This window comes from Scyliorhinus canicula, chromosome 29, assembly GCF_902713615.1.
Source record: "Scyliorhinus canicula chromosome 29, sScyCan1.1, whole genome shotgun sequence".
NCBI lineage: Eukaryota > Metazoa > Chordata > Chondrichthyes > Carcharhiniformes > Scyliorhinidae > Scyliorhinus > Scyliorhinus canicula.
Window position 1 is genome coordinate 11,930,620 of NC_052174.1, and position 20,397 is coordinate 11,951,016.

Here is a 20,397-nt window from a genome sequence, read left to right on the forward strand (position 1 = left end):
GAACCTGTGTCCCCCCTCGTGACTGACCCTTCAACTCAGGGGATCAGCTGCTCCCTATCCACCCTGTCCGTGCCCCTCATAATCTTGTCCACCTCGATCAGGTCACCCCTCAGTCTCTGCTCCAGCGGAAACAACCCAAGCCTGTCCGACCTCTCTTCATAACTGAGATGTTCCATCCCAGGCAACATCCTGGTGAATTTCCACTGCACCCCCACCAGTGCAATCACATCCTTCCAATAATGTGCGACCAGAAGAAACTGGCTGGAATTTCAATTTAATTCACAGAAAGGCAGATGGGAGGATACAACCTGCCAACTAACCCGCAGGTCCAAATCAGAATCTCATGAGACCATAATTCAACTGCTGCTGATGTCTTGGAGGCCATGTTGTCGAACACCACCCAGTTTTAAAAGGGAGGGAAGCTAAGGGCCGGTTTAGCTCCGTCGGCTGGACGGCTGGTTCATGATGCAGAGCGAGGTTGGCAGCGTGGGTTCAATTCCTGTAGCGGCTGAGGTATTCATTAAGGCCCCGTCTTCTCAACCTCACCCCTCACCCGAGGTGTGGTGATCCAAAGATCGGCCAGTTAGGTAGATTGGTCATGCTAAATTGCCCCGCAGTGTCCAAAAGTTAAGTGGGGTTGCTGGGTGGAGGTGTGGGCTTTGATAGGGTGCTCTTTCGAGGGCTGGTGTAGACTCGATGGGCTGAATGGCCTCCTTCTGCGCTGTAAATTCTATGATTCCCCAGGTTAAATCGCCACCAGTCAGCTCTCCCCTCAAAGGAGAAAGCAGCCTGTGGACGATGGTGTCTTTCCTTACAGGTTTGTGCAGTTAGAGGGAGAATGAATTTATAAACTCACCCCGCCACAGCAATGCCCACCACTCCCACCCCCCACTTCAGCTTCCAGGAGTCAGGAAAAGTCAACTGGAGTCATAGCTCGGCAAGGAAGCCACCTATTTCTTTATCAATGGAAGTTTTTAAAAAAAAATTTAGATTACCCAATTACTTTTTCCAATTAAGGGGCAATTTAGTGTGGCCAATCCACCTACTCTGCACATTTTTGGGTTGTGGGGGCGAAACCCACGCAGACACGGGGAGAATGTGCAAACTCCACACGGACAGTGACCCAGGGCCGGGATCGAACCTGGGACCTCAGCGCCGTGAGGCGGTTGTGCTAACCACTAGGCCACCGTGCTGGCCTATCAATGGAAGTTGACGGGTTTAATAGGTACAAGTTTCAGGTACTGCTGAAGTCCTTGACCTTTTCCTCAGACTAGACGTGGAGCTGAAGCTTGATGCAGAGCCTCAAAATTCATTCACCGAATGGAGGGGACTGGAATCAGTTATTGAGTTGATGGTGAGAAATATTTCACAAAGGCATAAACAAAACATTTCCTGGTTCCCAGAATTGCACACCAGATAGGGTGCAGTTTAATTCCATAAATGTAGATTGAGGTTGTACAGGTAAAACATGAAAGTGCCTTTTCAGGTATTTTTTTCACAAACTGTCCAAAATATGCGCGACTAACTGGATTATAACCAAATCGCGCCATTCACAGAAACATTCGGTAAGGAGTTGGCGCAACTTTCTCACATTGAGATGAGGCGAGAAATTTGTCCATTCGAGCATTTAGCCATCGCTTCGTCTAATCCAGGCCGTCCCACCCAAAAGGCAAGCACAAAATCCCAGAAATAGCATTAACGCAAAGATAATATAAATGGCAGTGTTGGTCCAGAAAGCAAAAAGGTACAAGGTTTTATTGCAGTAATCAGGAGATGATTGGTCAATATATTCCGGTTTGTAGATGCTGTAGATCCAAACGTTCCCTAGAAATGAAGAGAATACGACATTTGTTATTTACTCCCCAAAACCTTCAGTGCCGAGAGCCAGAGATCACATCCCCCATGAATGTTCGCACTTTCTGCACCTTCCTTCAGGAGCTGACTTGCAGCACCCACCAGCTATAAGAGTAATTCCAGAGGCCGGGAATCCTGCGGAGAGTAACTCACCTCCTGACTCCCCAAGGCCTGTCCACCATCTAATCTACAAGGCACAAGTCAGGAATGTGATGGAATACTCTCCACTTGCCTGGATGAGCGCAACTCCCAACAACACTCAAGTAGCTCAACACCATCCAGGACAAAGCAGCCCTGCTTGTTTCGTACCCCATCCACAAACATTCACTCCCTCCCCCACCAATGAACAGTGGCAGCCGTGTGTACCGTCTACAAAATGCACTGCAGCAACTCATCAAGGCTCCTTTGACTGCGCCATCCAAACCCACAATCATTTGATGTCGAAGGGCAAGAGTGGCAGACACAGGGGAACACCACCACCTGGAAGTTCCCCTCCAAGCCATACATCATCTTGACTGGGAAATATATCGGCCGTTCCTTCACTGTCGCTGGGGCAAAATCCTGGAACTCCCTCCCTAACAGTACTCCAGGTGTATCTACACCATACGGACTGCAGGGCGGCACTGTGGCACAGTGGTTAGCACTGCTGCCTCGCAGCGCCAGGGAACCCGGTTCGATTCCAGCCTTGGGTGACTGTCTGCGTGGAGTTTGCACGCTCTCCCCCTGTCCGCGTGAGTTTCCGTGGTGCCGCCCTACAGTCCAAAGATGTGCAGGTTAGGGTGGATTGGCCATCCTGAATTGCCCCTTAATGCCCAACGGTCAGGTGGGGCTACAGGGTTACAGGTATAAGGCGGGGGAGTGGGTCTAGGTAGGGTGTTCTTTCAGAGGGTCAGTGCAGATTCGATGGGCTGAATGGCCTCTTTCTGCACTGTCGGGATTCTATTCTTCCAACTAACTTTTTATTCGGGATTCTATTCTCATCTATGATTATGAGTCTTAGCCAACCGTGAATTTCCATTGGGAGGACGATCCTTTGGGAGGAGGGTGATGTTTTCACGAAGCACACACGGGTAAGGCAATGGGACCTGAGGTATATCTGTCCCTTGTCATGTTGCTCGCGGCATGTGGGGAAGCTCTTACAAAGGGGAATGCGCATGACCGTAAGGCGTGAAGAAACGAGCAGAGTATCTTGCCCTTCGGCAGACCGCTACCAAGTACAGTGCAAGTTTAATCAAACAGGGAAGAAAAAAAAATGTTACCTGCTATGAACCAGATAATGGAGAACAGCAATTCCAATCTGTCGCAAACCCGGCCGATTTTGAGCAAGATCGAATTATTACTCTCGTCATTTGGGGGACATGGAATCAGGGATATCATCAGGAAAAAGATGGTGGTGCTTCCAGAAACAATGAGATAAATTGGGATCATGTATTGCTTGGTGCAAGAATCCAAATAGATGGCGCCTACAAAGGGAGGGGAATGAAACAGGGAGAAATGTTAGCAAAAGAGGCCTATGCAAGCCAAGCATGTTTCGCACGATTAGGGGTCAACTAGGCGGCACTCCCACCCACCCGCCTCCCCCATATTGCTGGGATTCCTTGTCCCACAAAAAGTTAGCAATCCTAGTTGTGAAAGCTCCTACAGAACTCGCAGACTTTGAGAAAAGGCAAGCTAAATGGCCTAACTCTTAATTTAATCGCTTCTCGCCCTCCTCCGTCCTCCCTTCGCAGTTGAACACTTCGCATTTCGAAACATGCTTAAATCAAATCAGATTTAGGGCAGCACGGTAGCACAAGTGGCTAGCACTGTGGCTTCACAGCGCCAGGGTCCCAGGTTCGATTCCCCGCTGGGTCGCCGTCTGTGCGGAGTCTGCACGTTCTCCCCGTGTCTGCGTGGGTTTCCTCCGGGTGCTCCGGTATCCTCCCACAGTCCAAAGATGTGCAGGTTAGGGTGGATTGGCCAGGCTAAATTGCCCTTAGTGTCCAAAATGGTTAGGAGGGGTTATTGGGTTACGGGGATAGGGTGGAAGTGAGGGCTTAAGTGGGTCGGTGCTCGGTGCAGACTCGATGGGCCGAATGGCCTCCTTCTGCACTGTATGTTCTGTCAGATTGCTCCTGAATCTTACAAAGTAAGGAGTCCCTGGAGTTTCTTTCACTCGACTGCTCAACAACGAAAGGATCAAATCCTCAGAGCGACTGGCCTCCGAGCGAACGATGTGGCGGTCAGCATTGAAGCCCGACACGGGATGTTTAGTCACACTGCGTAAAGCAAAAAGCCACAACTCGATCACGTTCCTTCTCCCCAGCCAACGCGTGTGGCACCAGCAATGAGCCAAAACAAACAGTGAAGCAGAACCTCGACGGGCAGCTTTTAATTGGAGACACCAATAACCTTTGAAATAGAAATCTCACCAATCGTGATGCAGGCAATTCCCAAGATAAGCGTCAAAAGTTTCATGCACACTGAAAAAGAATTTTCAAAAAATTTAATATGCTACATTTGAATATATTCTATTCCAGAAGAATACAGTGCAGAAGGCTGTTTAACCCACTGTGCCTGCCCTTCAGTTACCTGACCCCTCCCATTTTCTTCCAATCCTACAAACATATAAAGCCCATGGGGCTGAAGGGACGTAGGAATTAGGAGGAGCCCCCTCCGCTTTTCAATAAGATTGTGGCTCATCTGACTGACGTCAAGCCCCACATTCCTGCCCACCCCCCATAACCCCTGACCCCTGATAACCTTTCACCCCTCGTTAATCAAGAATCTATCCAGCTCTGCCTGAAAAAAATATCCAAAGATTCTGCTTCCGCCGCCTTTTGAGGAAGAGAGTTGCAGAGACTCCGCCCTCTGAGAGAAAATATTTCTCCCCCATCTCCGTCTTAAAGGGGCCACACCCTTATTTTTAAACGGCGACCCCCCCGCCCCGGTTCTAGATTTCCAACAAGAGGAAACATCCTCTCCACATCCACTCCTGTGAACACCCCCTCAGGACCTTAAAGGTTTCGATCGAGGCGCCCCTCACTCTTCAAACTCCAGCGGATACAAACCCAACCTCTCCAACCTTTCCTCACCAGACAACCCGCCCGCTCAAGGGTAAACCCTCTCTGAACGGTTTCTAATACATTGACATCTTTCTTTGAATAACGAGACCAATACTGTCCACTATACTCCAAATGTGGTCTCACAGAGAGCACAGTGGTTAGCACTGTTGCTTCATGGCGCCAGGGACCTGAGTTCGATTCACAGCTTGGGTCACTGCCTGTGTGGAGTCTGCACGTTCTCCCCGTGTCGGCGTGGGTTTCCTCCGGGCGCTCCGGTTTCCTCCCACAAGTCCCGAAAGACGTGCTTGTTGGGTGAATTGGACATTCTGAATTCTCCCTCTGTGTACCCGAACAGGCGCCGGAATGTGGCGACTAGGGGCTTTTCACAGTAACCTCATTGCAGTGTGAATGTAAGCCTACTTGTGAGAATAAAGATGATTAATTGTTAACTGAGGGAGAATGCCACGGAGACACGGGCACAACGTGCAGACTCCGCACAGACAGTGACCCAAGCCGAGGATCGAACCTGGCGCTGTGAAGCAACAGTGCTAACCACAGTGCTACCGTGCCACTCATTATCGCCAATCGAGTGATTAACAGATTTCTAATGAGATTGAGTGGTGTGGGAAAAGCGTGGGTGGGGGGGGGGGGGGGACACACACGGGGGGGGGGGGGGGTATTGATGTTGACAATCGGCCACAATCATATTGAATGGTGGAGCAGGCTCGAGGGGCCGAATGGCCTCCTCCTGCTCCAATCTAGCGAACTGAGCTGACCAGCCTCCTCCATCCAATGGGAGCAATCCATGAAGAGTTTTCCAAAAATATGTTTTTATTGAACGGTGCGAAACAATAAAACAGGAAGCCGGCGGGGGCAAGGTGGCACAATGGTTAGCACTGCTGCCTCTAGGACCGAGGCCCCAGGTTCGATCCCGGCCCCGGGACATTGTCTGTGTGGAGTTTCCACATTCTCCCTGTGTCTGCGTGGGTCTCACCCCCACAACCCGAAGACGTGCAGGGTAGGTGTAGCGACCACGCTAAATTGTCCCTTAATTGTAAAAAAATAATTGGGTACTCTAAATTACAAAAAAAACAGCAATAAAACAGGAAAACAAACCAAAAACGACAATACCCCTACCCCCCAGAAGCCCCTCCCCCCAGCAGCCGAAGGTGACAAGCTCTTTAAAGTACAGATTAAACAGCTAATGGTAAGATTCTTGGTAGTGTGGTTGAGCAGAGAGATCTCGGTGTCCATGTACATAGATCCCTGAAAGTTGCCACCCAGGTTGATCGGGTTGTTAAGAAGGCGTACGGTGTGTTAGCTTTTATTGGTAGAGGAATTGAGTTTCAGAGCCATAAGGTCATGTTGCAGTTGTACAAAACTCTGGTGCGGCCGCATTTGGAGTATTGTGTGCAATTCTGGTCGCCGCATTATAGGAAGGATGTGGAAGGATTGGAAAGGGTACAGAAGAGATTTACCAGGATGTTGCCTGGTATGGAGGGAAGATCTTATGAGGAAAGGCTGAGGGACTTAAGACTGTTTTCGTTAGAGAGAAGAAGGTTAAGAGGTGACTTAATTGAGGCATACAAGATGATCAGAGGATTAGATAGGGTGGACAGTGAGAGCCTTTTTCCTCGGATGGTGATGTCCAGCACGAGGGGACATAGCTTTAAATTGAGGGGAGATAGATAGAGGACAGATGTCAGGGGTAGGTTCTTTACTCAGAGAGTAGTAAGGGCGTGGAATGCCCTGCCTGCAACAGTAGTGGACTCGCCAACACTAAGGGCATTCAAATGGTCATTGAATAGGCATATGGACGATAAGGGAATAGTGTAGAGGGACTTTAGAGGGGTTTCACAGGACGGCGTAACATCGAGGGCCGAATGGCCTGTACTGCGCTGGAATGTTCTATGTTCTATCTTTTGTGGAACCCCTGAATTTCACCCCTTGTGGTGAAATTAATTTACTCAAGGATTAAAAACTCCAAAGGATCCCCCAGCCATACTGAGGCACTGGGTGGAGAGGCTGACCTCCTCTCCAACAGAACCCGCCTGCGAGCGATCAGCGAGACCTCCACTCCCGCAACGGTCTGCAGCTCCATCAAGAGATTAATGTAAGTGCAGAGGCCGAGATAGGGGAGCAATGCAGGTAATCTCGCATCAATCTCTTAGTCTCTTAGATGCAAATTGAATTAGCCAAATGCAAAAGAGCTAAGTGGGTTTGAAAACACAGGGCTTGCTGATGTAACAATTCCCCCAGGGCTGATTGGAAGAATCGCTGCACGGTCACAAACCCTTTAATAATGGATCACGGACCAATTACCCAGAAGGAAAAAAAGCAGTATTCTTATTTCCCCCTTTTACTGGTTTCTTTCCACTTTGGGTGGGCCGGGTTTCCCCCTCGGAGCCGTGAATCTGGAGCACCCCGGTTCAATCCCTAGTTTGAACACACGCCTCTGTTGCCGGCTATGGTGATATGCCTGTGAATACTATTGTATTTAGTTAGCAATGCGACCTCCAACCAGCTGGTGGCATCAGAGGTCAGTCATATGACATCAGACTCTTGCCAGTTGGTAGTACGGGGTACAACAGGACAGTCGCACATAGGATAATTCCAGGAAAGTTCATGAAACTCAAATAGTAACTTAGTCTGTATAGTATTCTGTTTGTTACCTTTCCAGGTGTTAATCAATATACATCAATCTAGTTAAGTCACCAGCAGTTCTGTATGAAGACAAAGACAAGGTAACAGAACGTAACATGGTACCAGGAGTCTTGAACATTTGAAGGTAACAGCAGAAAAAACGAAGCCAGACCATCCGAAGAACGAAAAAGAGAAGATTCTTCCACCAACCTGGTTCGAGATGCAAGGTTTAAAGGCACCCCAGCAGCTTCAAGTCTCGGATAACGTAGACGAAAAGGGGCGCATTTTCAAACAGCAGCTTAAACTCTATGTCTCAGCCCTTGCCCTGCAGGCACTGCCTGACGAAAAGCACATTGCATTGCTGCTCATGGTGGCAGGTCCATAAGCAATTGAAATCTACAATACCTTCGCTTCTGATAGCGAAGAGGAAAGCAAGAGCTACGATGAGGTGGTAAAGTACTTCGTTTGGCATTGATGTCCGAAAAAAATGAAAGATTTGATAGATATAGTGTTTAGTGTTTACCCAGAAACCAGGCGAATCTTTTGACAGTTTTGTAACTCACTTGAAGCTGAAGGCCCAGTCCTGCAATTTCAGTGATCGAAACTAAAAGTGAAGAAGTCCTTCTGAAAAGTCGTGACAATAGGAAGGACAAACCTGATGCCATCGAAACCACATGGAAAACGTTAGCGTGGATGAACAACACTGGTAAGAGGCGACCTCGACATGGGAACGAGGGCCAACCTCCTCAGTCTGTCCAATTTGCACGGGCTGCACGTTAAGCCGAAAGTTGACGATCGACCGGGACTGCCGATACGCCACGGCGGGAAGGAGATTGGGGTGGGTGTAGCCATCCGGGATGGCCACTTACAAAGGAAACATGGACACTTGCAAAGACTCAAGGGAAATCTGGCCAATACAGGATTCAGGCAAACTCAGAGCCTAAATGTATATTTGCTGACAGAGAACCAGACAGTATGGAAACCCCCAGCCGATTTGCATTCTAATGGCCCATTTCCCCAGGACAAAGGACTGGTACTCAGGTATCAGATACAATTCCAGACACATTGGCACCACTCCCTTCACCCAGGAAGCCCAAACAGCCAAGGTCAATGACCGCTCAGGACACACCCAGCCATCAAGGCACCCGCCCCTTTATTGGCTCAAATCGAAGGCAGTAATCGAAGCCTGGCGAATTATTGGCTCCAAAGCTAAGGACCGTTCAAAAGAGCGCGAAACCCCAAAGGATAAAGAGAGACACTGCACCGGCACTCTTTGGCCCGGCCTATACCTGAAGCCAACTGCAGCACCACGACCAGAAGCAAGTTCAAGATCAACGATCGCTACCAGACTGATGAGCCCAGCAGAACCGAAGTTACTTCTCTTGACTCAGTCGCTTCAGATCCGAACAAAGGCCTTGTTCCTCTGCCAAAGCCTGGTGCCTGAAGTTAAGTACAGGTTGTTGTAGTGTTAGGTATAATTTAGCTTGTAGTGTTTCATGTTGCAGGTGTGAGTTAAACTTGTGTGTAAATAAACTATTATTGAACTTGAACTAACCGACTGGTTGTTGGGTCTTTGATCAATATCCGGTTGAACCTTGTGGTGGTATCATCTGATACCTGGAGACTCTGAAAGCAATAGCCTCATTAATAACGCTCATCTGACTCAAGTAGATACCCCAGACTTGGCAACATTATTGGCGTCTCCGAATAGGCAACATTATTGGTGATTCTGGTGGGATAGTATTCCACTCATTAAAAGAGCAACATGGGTGAATGTGAGCTGCAGTCATTCGATGAGAAACAAGCGGAAGTCCAGGCGGAGGACGACAGATCGGATGAAGAGATGGAAGAGCCAAAGGTAAGTCCAGATTTCTGATTGACAGTCTTCAAGAAGGTGTATATACTCAGCGTTATAATGCAGGAGCATGAAATGCAATGCAGAAAGTAGAGACTCGGAGGGTGAGCCAGATGAGAACGACTATGAAATGCCAGTCAGGTTGTTTTGCGGGAGTGATGGGAAGCTGGATGAGGAAGACTTCGAAGCGCTATTCCCGTGGTTTGGCGGGAATGGCGAGGTGATGACAAAAAAACTGGCTCCAGAGGCATACTGAAGCACGCCAACCTGAGACGTCTCACCCGACGATCCGCACACTAATGCTCACACGGCGAAGGCCGGGGGGGGGGGGGGGCAAAACGGGAGCCACCAAACCCAAGCAAAAGAAGAGGAGCAGTCCCAAAATCAGTCGCAAAATCGTTCTCAAAACAAAAACGAGGAAGAGAAGGAGAGTGGGGGATACCACTGGGGCCCCACTGATGACACCAAGAAAGAAGGCGTCGACAGTGTGGCCGACAGAGAATACACAACGACGCGGCAGCAAAAAGCGTTGTGTACAGACACGAACAAAGCTGGCGACGCCAGGCATGCTCAGCAAGGATACAGGTCTTCTGAACACATCGCGTCAAAAGGATAAGGCACAAAAGGTCGGCACAGAAACCAATCTCCAGAAAGATGACAAGAGCACAGACGATCAGTGGGGTGATCATGTCGGAGATGCACAAGGGATGCACTTAGCAAGCATATCATGTCAATGGAAGCATAGTTAAATCTGTATATACATATGTCTAAAATAATGATACCAATCATGGTTTGTGTATGAATGTTAAATCTCCAAGGGGGATGTGGTGATATGCCTGTGAATAATATTGTACATAGTTAGCAATGCGACATCCAGCCAGCTGGTGGCGTCAGACATCAGTCATGTGATATCCGACTCTCGCCAGTTGGTAGTAAGATGTACAACAGGATAGTCGCACAGAGGGTAGTTCCAGGAGAGTTGACGAAACTCAAATAGTAACTTGGTCTGTGTAGCATTCTGGTTGTTACCTTTCCACGTGTTAATCAATAAATCATCATTCCAGTTAAGCCATCAGCAGTTCTTTATGAATCATTGCAAAAACAAGGCAGCAGAGCACAATACCGGCCTGCCGGGAAGTGGGATTTTCCAGGCCGGGGGGTGGGGGGGTTCAGTTAGCCCGGAGATTGAGCAAACCTGGAGCGGGCATGTTAACGGGCCCACGTCCGACCGTCCCAAACACATCGGCCAGGGGACCTCCTCTTGGAAGTCGCAGCAAACGTCGATGGGATGGTCTCAAAACCACTTCAAAATCTAAATGCATTTCTCCTTCACCCGGCTGCTCCTGTTACCCCCAAGCCTCCCCTCGCACATACCCCCGGCCCACCCCCTTGACTGTTTAGCTGGCTTCACTCAAGAATCGAAGCGGCTTTTTAACGTGTTTATAAATACTTACACAGTTGTTCTCAGTATTTATAGACACTAAACGCTGGATTGCATCCAGGAGCGCATTCACCTCCCAAGTAAATAATTTGAAGTCAGGCATGCTAATCTCTGCAAACATCTTAAACTGCAATTGAGAGAAAACGCAGTCGAACGTGCTTCTGTAATCGGAAACTGTTACCTGTTTGGCTCAGCTCTGGCTACAGATTGAAAACATTTTTGCCGTTTGTTGTTTTTTTTGAACATCAGCTCATTTCTAGACTTGTCGCAAATCCGATCTCTCGCTCGACAGCCTGTCAATTGGCAGAAGCCAAAGATTTGGCCGGTGCCCTGTACAACGGCGAGTTAGATTCCAGCCTTATCGTGGTTCATCTAGATACTAGTCATGCTTCAGTAACCCGTAATTTTCTGATGAACTGGGAAGTGGGGGAGGGGGGGGGAATAAAAAGGAGGTGAAACCATTTTAACTGACCTTTGAAAATCGCTTCCCTCTCCATCCAGCTGCTGTTAAACACGATAGCCGCGCTGAGCCAGGTAAAACCTTTGAATATGTCAACCTGTAAATAGCAGAGGGTCTGTTCTGGGCCTCGGCCACCCGTCCCCACACTCCCGTCCCTCCCTTTGGAGGGTAGGAATGAGGGCGTGACTTCTACACGCCACAATAACCCTTTCCTCAATTTGAGTGCGGAAGCATTTCATCACTTTCGAATTTGCCAGTAAAATCAAGCACTCATGTCAGTTATTTTTAGTGATGTGCTTCTGCGAGTTGTCATGCCAGAGTCGAGTGTGGATCAAAAGGAGACTGGCCAAAAATACCAAGCTCAGCCTGTGTTTATAACAGCAAACGGGATTATTATTTGAATGATAAAATATAAAAACATGCCGCTGTGCAGAGAGACCTGGGTGTGCTCGTGCATGAGTCCCAAAAAGTTGGTTTACAGGTGCAACAGGTGATTAAGGAGGCAAATGGAATTGTGTCCTTCATTGCTAGAGGGATAGAGTTTAAGACTAGGGAGGTTATGCTGCAATTGTATAAAGTGTTAGTGCGGCCACACCTGGAGTATTGTGTTCAGTTATGGTCTCCTTACTTGAGAAAGGACGTACTGGCGCTGGAGGCTGTGCAGAGGAGATTCACTAGGTTAATCCCAGAGCTGAAGGGGTTGGATTATGAGGAGAGGTTGAGTAGACTGGGACTGTACTCGTTCGAATTTAGAAGGATGAGGGGGGATCTTATAGAAACATTTAAAATTATGAAGGGAATAGATAGGATAGATGCGGGCAGGTTGTTTCCACTGGCGGGTGAAAGTAGAACTAGGGGACATAGCCTCAAAATAAGGGGAAGTAGATTTAGGACTGAGTTTAAGAGGAATTTATTCACCCAAAGGGTTGTGAATCTATGGAATTCCTTGCCCAGTGAAGCAGTTGAGGCTCCTTCATTAAATGTTTTAAAGATAAAGATAGATAGTTTTCTGAAGAATAAAGGGATTAAGGGTTATGGTGTTCGGGCCGGAAAGTGGAGCTGAGTCCACAAAAGGTCAGCCACGATCTCATTGAATGGCGGAGCAGGCTCGAGGGGCCAGATGGCCGACTCCTGCTCCTAGTTCTTATGTTCTCAGAAACCCTCCTTCACAATAGCGCGGTGCACACAATTTATGCAAGCCATGAAAATAGCCTGAACAGCTTTAATCTGCACTGTCTCCGAGGAATATTGGGCACCTCCTGGGAAGGCAGAAGGAAGTTCACCAGTGTGCGGGGATTCTGGAGTCAGCGGCGACGCCAGTGGCTGGGCCTTGTGACCCAAACGGACGACGGCCGCGCCCCCAAATACCTGTCGAGCTTGCTGTCGGCACAGCAGGCTGCACATGCGCCTGGGGCCCATGGACGTCCGCACGTGAGACGCCAAGCCGAGATTGGAGCCGATACGAGGCACTTCCTCGCTGGAGATGGACAGTCAGGAAGGGCTGGGGGAAAGCAGAGGGGGAAGGAAATGGCCAGACGGCCAGATCTGTTCGAGGTCTATCCCATTTAGCACGGTGGTAGGGTCACACACACGAGGGAGGGTATCCTCAAAGTGAAGACGGGACTCTGTCTCCACAAGGACTGCGCGGTCGTCACTCCTAATGATATTGCCATGGACAGACGCATCTGCCACACACAAATCAGCCCCTACAGCCATGTTCAATCCAGAAGTACCTTTCCATTGTCCCTGGAGATGGACAGATGCCATTAAGAACATTAACATTAAAAAAAAAGTTGGAATACAGACAGCATGCAGTAAATTGCAAGTTAATCACTTGGCCCACATCCAATAGAGCTTTTTCCTGTTCGCATTTCTGTCTGTTGAATAGATTGTCCCAAAACCAGCCCATTGACTTCAACTTACCTGATGACGCGGGGGAAGATGGAGGCTCTTCAAACATCCGCAGGAGTGGGGTATGCAGGTTACTTTTGAAGTCCATGTCATCAGTCACTTCCTGTCCACTGCACCTACGATTAGGGGGAGGTGTATCCACATTAAACAGGTAACGAGTATCTTATTTTCACCCAACTAACTCAGTCATAGTCAAGACTCTTACCAGTTTAATTGACCAAAGGTCAATTTGCTTGGACCCCTTGGCCGAGCAGCCGCCATTTTCAGCTCACTTACAACTGCAAGCTAGCAATTCCGGGTTTTCTTAATTAGCGCGTCAGCTCCAGACATAATGAGATCCAGTTTTCAGGGTCACCTTTTTTTGGAAGTCAGATAACCCTGTCATGTGAGAGTACCTTTAAGAAATGGGTGTTTGAGAAATGTACCTTTAAGAAATGGAGCTGCTCATGTTACTGCAGTGATGTCAGAGTGTGGGTGGAGCTGAGCTCGACTTCTGCTTTTTAGTTTCAGTTTGAGAAAGCAGCTTGGGTGTGCCTGTGTTTTTCAGTGAGCTGCATCTGGAGTCAAACAAAGAGCTGTACTGTTGATCTCTGCCATTTAACAGACTATCTATGGATCATTTGGTGAATTCAGAAGTATAAAAGTTCTCAATATTGAATGTAAACCTAATGTGCTCCTGTTTGAAGGTTTGTTAAGTCTTTTGGATGTTAAAAGGACAGCTTACAGGGTTACTTAGGGTTGTAGTCTTTGGGGTCGTATTTGAATTAATGGTTGCTCAGATGTTCACTGTTTGTTTTGAAAAAAGGTTAACTTGCGTTCATAGAATAAACATTGTTTTGTTTTAAAAACGACTTGTCCATTTCTGCTGCACCACACCTGTAGAGTGGGCCGTGTGCTCCCCATACCGCAATCTATTAAAAGCTGTGGGTCAGGTGAACTCCATGATACACTTTGGGGTTCTCTAAACCCTGACCCATAACAACCCCAAGGGAATAAAAAAAAAGGTCAAGAGGATAATGGAAAAAGGCAGCATCAAGAGGGGGAGAAACCAAAGCTAACCTTTCGAGTCCATCTGGCACTTCACGGGCAAGAGAATAAATGCCACATGACCTGCATGTTTAACATAGCTGGAAATTTGAAGCTTTGGTAGCATTTCCACTTTGCAGCAGCAATCTTTCAGCATCTTATCTGACAAACATTATCTCCCACCCAGCCAGCACACTGGCCTGTTTCAGACAGGAGGACTGTTTCAGACAGGAAGCTACAAAGATCTAGACATTGACAGAGTAATACCCTTTGACGAGTAATACTTGTACCTTCTCTGCCATTAACGGCTGAATCATTGAATCGTGGAAAGCTTACACTGAAAAACAAAATGAAGGCCTCTCGGCCCACCTTGTGCTAGCCCAGTCTGATCCCACCTTCTAGCACTTGTTCAGTAGCCTCCCAGGTTACGGCGTTTCAGGTGCATATCCAGGCGCCTTTTTATTTAAAAATTGTATTGATTGAGGCTTCGCATTTTAGAGAATTACGCAATCAAATTACAAAGCGACAAGATAATACATGGCCATGAGCAAAATAGCTTAACCTGCATGGGTACAGGACGGAACAGGAGATCAACTTCACAATCGGCTCGACTTAATCATCAGACAGAACTACACTCTTCTATGCCCCCACTAAAAACCGAGCGATAAAGTCACGAAGACACAATAAAATGGCGCACACCTTCCCATGCCGCAATCATTGCACTAAATCAGGACAAACGCCTTGCGACGTGATCGGGGGCACTCCAGAGTACAACTCCCCCAGCCCCAGCATCGCCAAAGGCACCCGTGACCCATCACAGCCTCCTCTCCTCGGATATCGGACGGACCCATCTGCACCCACGCAGGAGCCAAGCACGGATTCACCAACCCCACCCTTGCCGCAAGAACAGAAGAAGAGACACAAATACTCCAGTTCCAACGGGAGTTGCATACGTGCCGCGCAACGCAGCTTAAACCCCAACCCAGGCCCAGAGCAGGCCTAAATCATTCCCATATCCTCATGGAGAGGGGGCCGGCCACAGAATATTCGGATTACAATCGAATCACATCGGAGATCAAGAAGGAAAGGAGGACTCGAACCACCAGAATGAACCCGCCAGATCACGTACCAGTGTCACAAGGAAGGAGTAAGGAGCCTCAATAGTGGATCAGGCCTTCAAGGCCTCCCAAAGGAGATAAGAGAAGGAAGAACAAGAACCGCCAGAACCAACCCATCAGATACCAAAAGGATCAGGACCCATCCTATACCTCACTTTCCTGGTGTCCATCAAAGAAGAGAACAGGCCCCTCAGCCAACATGAAGCCCCCCCCCACCCTCAGGGGGATAACAGGATATCCACCAAGTACAGAACCCGGCCTGCCCCCAGGCCCCCATGCACCCGGGAAGCAAAACCCAGCAAGCACTCCCGAAAAGGGACAACCCAGACTTCCAGGGGCAACGGGAAGGACTGATTCCTGGGATAGCGGGACTGAGGATGGGATTGAGTGGGTTAGGATTGTACTCGCTGGGGTTCTGAAGAATGAGGGGGGGGGGGGGGATCTCATAGAAACCTATAAAATTCTAAGAGGACTGGACAGGGTAGATACAGGAAGGATGTTCCCGATGGTGGGTGGGGGGGGGTCCAGAACCAGGGGTCACAGTCTGAGGATACGGGGTAGACCATTTAGCGCCGAGATGAGGAAAGATTTCTTCACCCAGAGAGTGGTCGGCACAGAAAATAGTTCAGGCCAAAACATTGTATGTTTTCAAGAAGGAATTAGATACAGCTCTTAGGGTGAAGGGGGTCAAATGATATGGGGAGAAAGTGGGAATTAAGTAATTCAGTTTTGTTGATCAGCCGTGATCATAATGAATGGCGGAACAGGCTCGATGGGTCGAATGGCCTCCTCCTGCTCCTATTTTCTATGTTTCTCTGTCTAAACTAGCCAAGGGACCGGGTCTGGCATAGCCAAAGCACCACCCACAACACAAGAAACTCCACCCCAATAACCTACGCCCCAGCCAAGCCCGGATCCTTCCAACCCTGCCTGAGGCAATGCACCGTCCCCACTCACAGTAAAAAAGCTGGGATAATGATTCCAACCCGAGCCAAAGGGGGCTCCAACACCGGGGAGAAGAACCACCAAGTCTCCCAGCAACTGGGCGTCCAGGAGGGAGGGCCGATTCCCCAGATAAAGAAGAGAACAAGACGCTTGTGAGATACGTTGGGCTGAGTTCACCACACTCTGCAGCTTCTTGCGATCTTGGACCGAGCAGTTGCCATACCAGGCTGTGATGCAGCCGGATAGGATGCTCTCTATGGCACATTTAGAACAGAACAGCACAGAACAGGCCCTTCGGCCCTCAATGTTGTGCCGAACAATGATCACCCTACTTTAAACCCACGTAACCCGTATACCCGTAACCCAACAATCCCCCCATTAACCTTACACTACGGGCAATTTAGCATGGCCAATCCACCTAACCCGCACATCTTTGGACTGTGGGAGGAAACCGGAGCACCCGGAGGAAACCCACGCACACACAGGGAGGACGTGCAGACTCCACACAGACAGTGACCCAGCCGGGAATCGAACCTGGGACCCTGGAGCTGTGAAGCATTGATGCTAACCACCATGCTACCGTGAGGCCCCCACATCTGTAGACGTTTGTGAGAGTCGATGCAGACATGCCGAATGTCTTTAGCTTCCGTAGGAAGTAGAGACGTTGTTGGGCTGTCTTGACTGTTGCATCAATATGAGTGGACCAGGATAGTTGATGATAGTGACCCCCAGGAAATTAAAGCTATCGGCCATCTCCACTTCGGAGCCATTGATGCAGACGGGAGTGTGTGTCGTGCTGCGCTTCCTGAAGTCAATAATCAGATCCTTGAATTTGCTGACATTTAGAGAGACATTGTTTTCAGTGCACCAAGTGACCGAAATCCCTTCTGTAGTCCAGCCAAGTACAACTCGTGCTCCTCCACCTCTTCCCCATGAAACCATTCCAGCTGAGCACACACAAAAGTGCTCTGTACCAGTCCTGCAATTGACTCCTCACATTTTCAGACTCACCCGGGCGTCCCATTTTTCTTCCTCCCCTGTGGCTGACATTCACCCCACCCCAGAAGACACCCGACCCTCACAGCCCCATTAAACAAGGATTGCGAAATCTGGGAAGGGACTACTCCACACAAAAATAATTCAGAGAGGTTGTAATGTACTACATTTGGTTTTTGTTCCTGTTTGGGGGAAGGGAATCGGGTAGTAATAAGAATAACGGACGCTACCTTAAACTCCCCTCCAGAATGAACTCCATGCTACTTTTCTATCTGGCACTCCTCTTCCCAGAATGGTCACAACAACCCCGGATTCCGGAGGTCACACCAATTGAAGAGCAGAAGATTAGTCTCTGATATCCCGGATACATGTGGTTCAGCCCACCGGACGGAGGCGAGTGTGAGAATGGTACCCTCTGATTAATGCTCCCGAAGGACCACCCTCACTAGAACATAGAACAGTACAGCACAGTACAGGCCCTTCAGCCCACGATGTTATGCCGACCATTTATCCTATTCTAAGATCAACCTAACCTACACCCCTTCAATTTACTGCTGTCCATGTGCCTGCCTAAGAGTCGCTTAAATGTCCCTAATGACTCTGACTCCACCACCTCTGCCGGCAGTGCATTCCACACACCCACCACTCTCTGTGTAAAGAACCTCCCTCTGACATCCCTTCCTCCAATCACCTTCAAATTATGTTGCCTCGTGACAGCCATTTCCACCCTGGGGGAAAGTCTCTGGCTATCCACTCTATCCATGCCTCTCATCACCTTGTACACCTCTGATTGGTGGGCACATATCAACCAGGGGTGCATGGAGCTGGCATGCCCAGTTGAGAAGTTGCGAAGAATAAGAGGCGGCCTTATTGAGACATCTCGGATTCTCAGGGGGTTTGACAGGGTCGATGCTGAGAGGTTGTTTCCCCGTGTGGGAGAGTCTGGGACCAGAGGGCAGAATCTCAGAGTGAGGGGAGATTCTGAGAGGATGTTTCCCCGTGTGGGAGAGTCTGGGACCAGAGGGCAGAATCTCAGAGTGAGGGGAGATTCTGAGAGGATGTTTCCCCGTGTGGGAGAGTCTGGGACCAGAGGGCAGAATCTCAGAGTGAGGGGAGATTCTGAGAGGATGTTTCCCCGTGTGGGAGAGTCTGGGACCAGAGGGCAGAATCTCAGAGTGAGGGGAGATTCTGAGAGGATGTTTCCCCGTGTGGGAGAGTCTGGGACCAGAGGGCAGAATCTCAGAGTGAGGGGAGATTCTGAGAGGATGTTTCCCCCGTGTGGGAGAGTCTGGGACCAGAGGGCAGAATCTCAGAGTGAGGAGGGGGGGTGGAGCCCATTTCAGACAGAGATGAGGAGGAATTTCTTCTCTCAGAGGGGAGTGAATCTGTGGAATTCTTTACCGCAGAGAGCTGTCGAGGCCGGGACGTTAAGTATGTTCAAGACCGAGATAGATTGTTAATCAGTGAAGGGATCGAGGGTTAAGGCGGGAAAGTGGAGTTGAGGATTATCACATCAGGGGCGGGATTCTCCCCTACCCGGCGGAGCAGGCAGTCCTGGCACCGAGGAATGGTGTAAACCACTCCGGCGTCAGGCCACCCGGAAGGTGCGGAATCCTCTGCACCTTCAGGGGCTAGGCCGGCGGCGGCGTGGTTGGGGTCGCGCCAACCGGCAGCGAAGGGCCTCCGCTGGCCGGCGCGAGTTGGCGCATGCGTGCGAGCACCAGCGTGTGCTGGCGTCATCCCAGCGCATGCGCAGGAGGGTTCGTCTCCGCACGGCCATGGCGGAGGTTGACAGCAGCCGGTGCGGAGGGAAAGAGTGCCCCCATGGCACAGGCCCGCCCGCGGATCAGTGGGCCCTGATCGCAGGCCAGGCCACCGTGGGGACACCCCCCGAGGTCAGATCCCCCCCCCCCCCCGAGGACCCCGGAGGCCACCCGCAGAGCCAGGTCCCGCCGGTAAGTACCAGGTCTAATTTACGTCAGCGGGACCTGCCTAAAACAGGCGGCCGCTTGGCCCATCGCAGGCCGGAGAATCGGCAGGGGGTCTGCTTCTTGCAGCCGCTGACCGGCGCAACGCGATTTCCGCCCCTGTCAAAACCCCAGCGCCAGAGAATTCGGCAGCCGGCAGGGGCGAGATTCAGGCCTCCCCCCCCCCCCCCCCCCCCCCTCCCCGCCAGTGATTCTCCGACTCGGCAGGGGGTCCGAGAATCCCACCCTCGATCAGTCATGGTCTTATTGGCCCGATGGGCCGAATGGCCTAACTTCTGTTCTTGCAGCTTGTGACTAAATGTTGTAACAGTAGCTACGATCACATAATTACATTGTGGGTTCCTCATTCCGGGTTTATAAGAAGCGGCAGTAAATTTGCCAACACATCTCCCCCTCTGTTGTGGCCCAGTTGTTACATGGGAGACCAGCAGCACCAAACCTACCTGCAACCAACCAGGGATGTCCAAAGTTTAAAAAGGAATCCAACGGAATGGGGTCTGAAAGAGCTGAGCAGCTGACTGCCCTCCTTTGCTTCTTCGAGCAGAAGGAGGTTGGTTTGTGGATCAAAACAGGAAGTGGTAAGAAGGAACCGAACGACAGTCCAAGGGAGGGCAGTCGAACTGAGCCCTTCCTCCTTGTGCCACACCCAACTACAGAAGAACACTGTGTGTGGTTTCTCGAAGATGGTCAATTCGCCGCACCCCCCCCCCCCCTCCGCCAAAAAAGGACGTCAAAGCTTTCAGAAGATAGCACCTCTGGGCGAAATAAGTGGTTCTGAGATCAACTGGGACCAATTAAATTTAAAATGCATTGCAAAAAGTCACCCCAGATCTGATTAGCAGTAACCACTCTATCTCGTTCACCAGAGTCTTGACACTTAGCTCGCGCAGAAGAGCAGTTATCACAGCTGGAGGAACTGGTGGCTGCCCCAGTTCTGGTGTCACTGGTTAGTGAGTGCGGAGACCCTGTGTCGTGCTCTGGGACCTGGGTTCGAACCCTGCCATATTGGAAATATACCACCCGTTCCTTCACTGTCGCTGGGTCGAAATCCTGGAAGTCCCTCCCTAACAGCACAGTGGGTGTGCCTACTCCACAGGGACTGCAGCGGCTCAAGAA

General features: G+C 49.8%; 1 protein-coding gene across 1 annotated transcript; it reads right to left on the reverse strand.

Moving 5' to 3' along the window:
* Window positions 1-1,388: 1,388 nt before the first annotated feature.
* LOC119958373 (transmembrane protein 272-like) lies at window positions 1,389-19,903 on the reverse strand. The gene is made up of 5 exons (XM_038786858.1): window positions 19,725-19,903; window positions 13,221-13,324; window positions 4,266-4,316; window positions 3,114-3,317; window positions 1,389-1,824 (listed from the first exon to the last, which is right to left on the reverse strand). Exons 2-5 carry the CDS (start codon window positions 13,294-13,296, stop codon window positions 1,628-1,630), a joined length of 528 nt encoding a protein of 175 aa, XP_038642786.1. The 5' UTR covers window positions 13,297-13,324; window positions 19,725-19,903; the 3' UTR covers window positions 1,389-1,627.
* Between the last annotated feature and the right edge of the window lie 494 nt (window positions 19,904-20,397).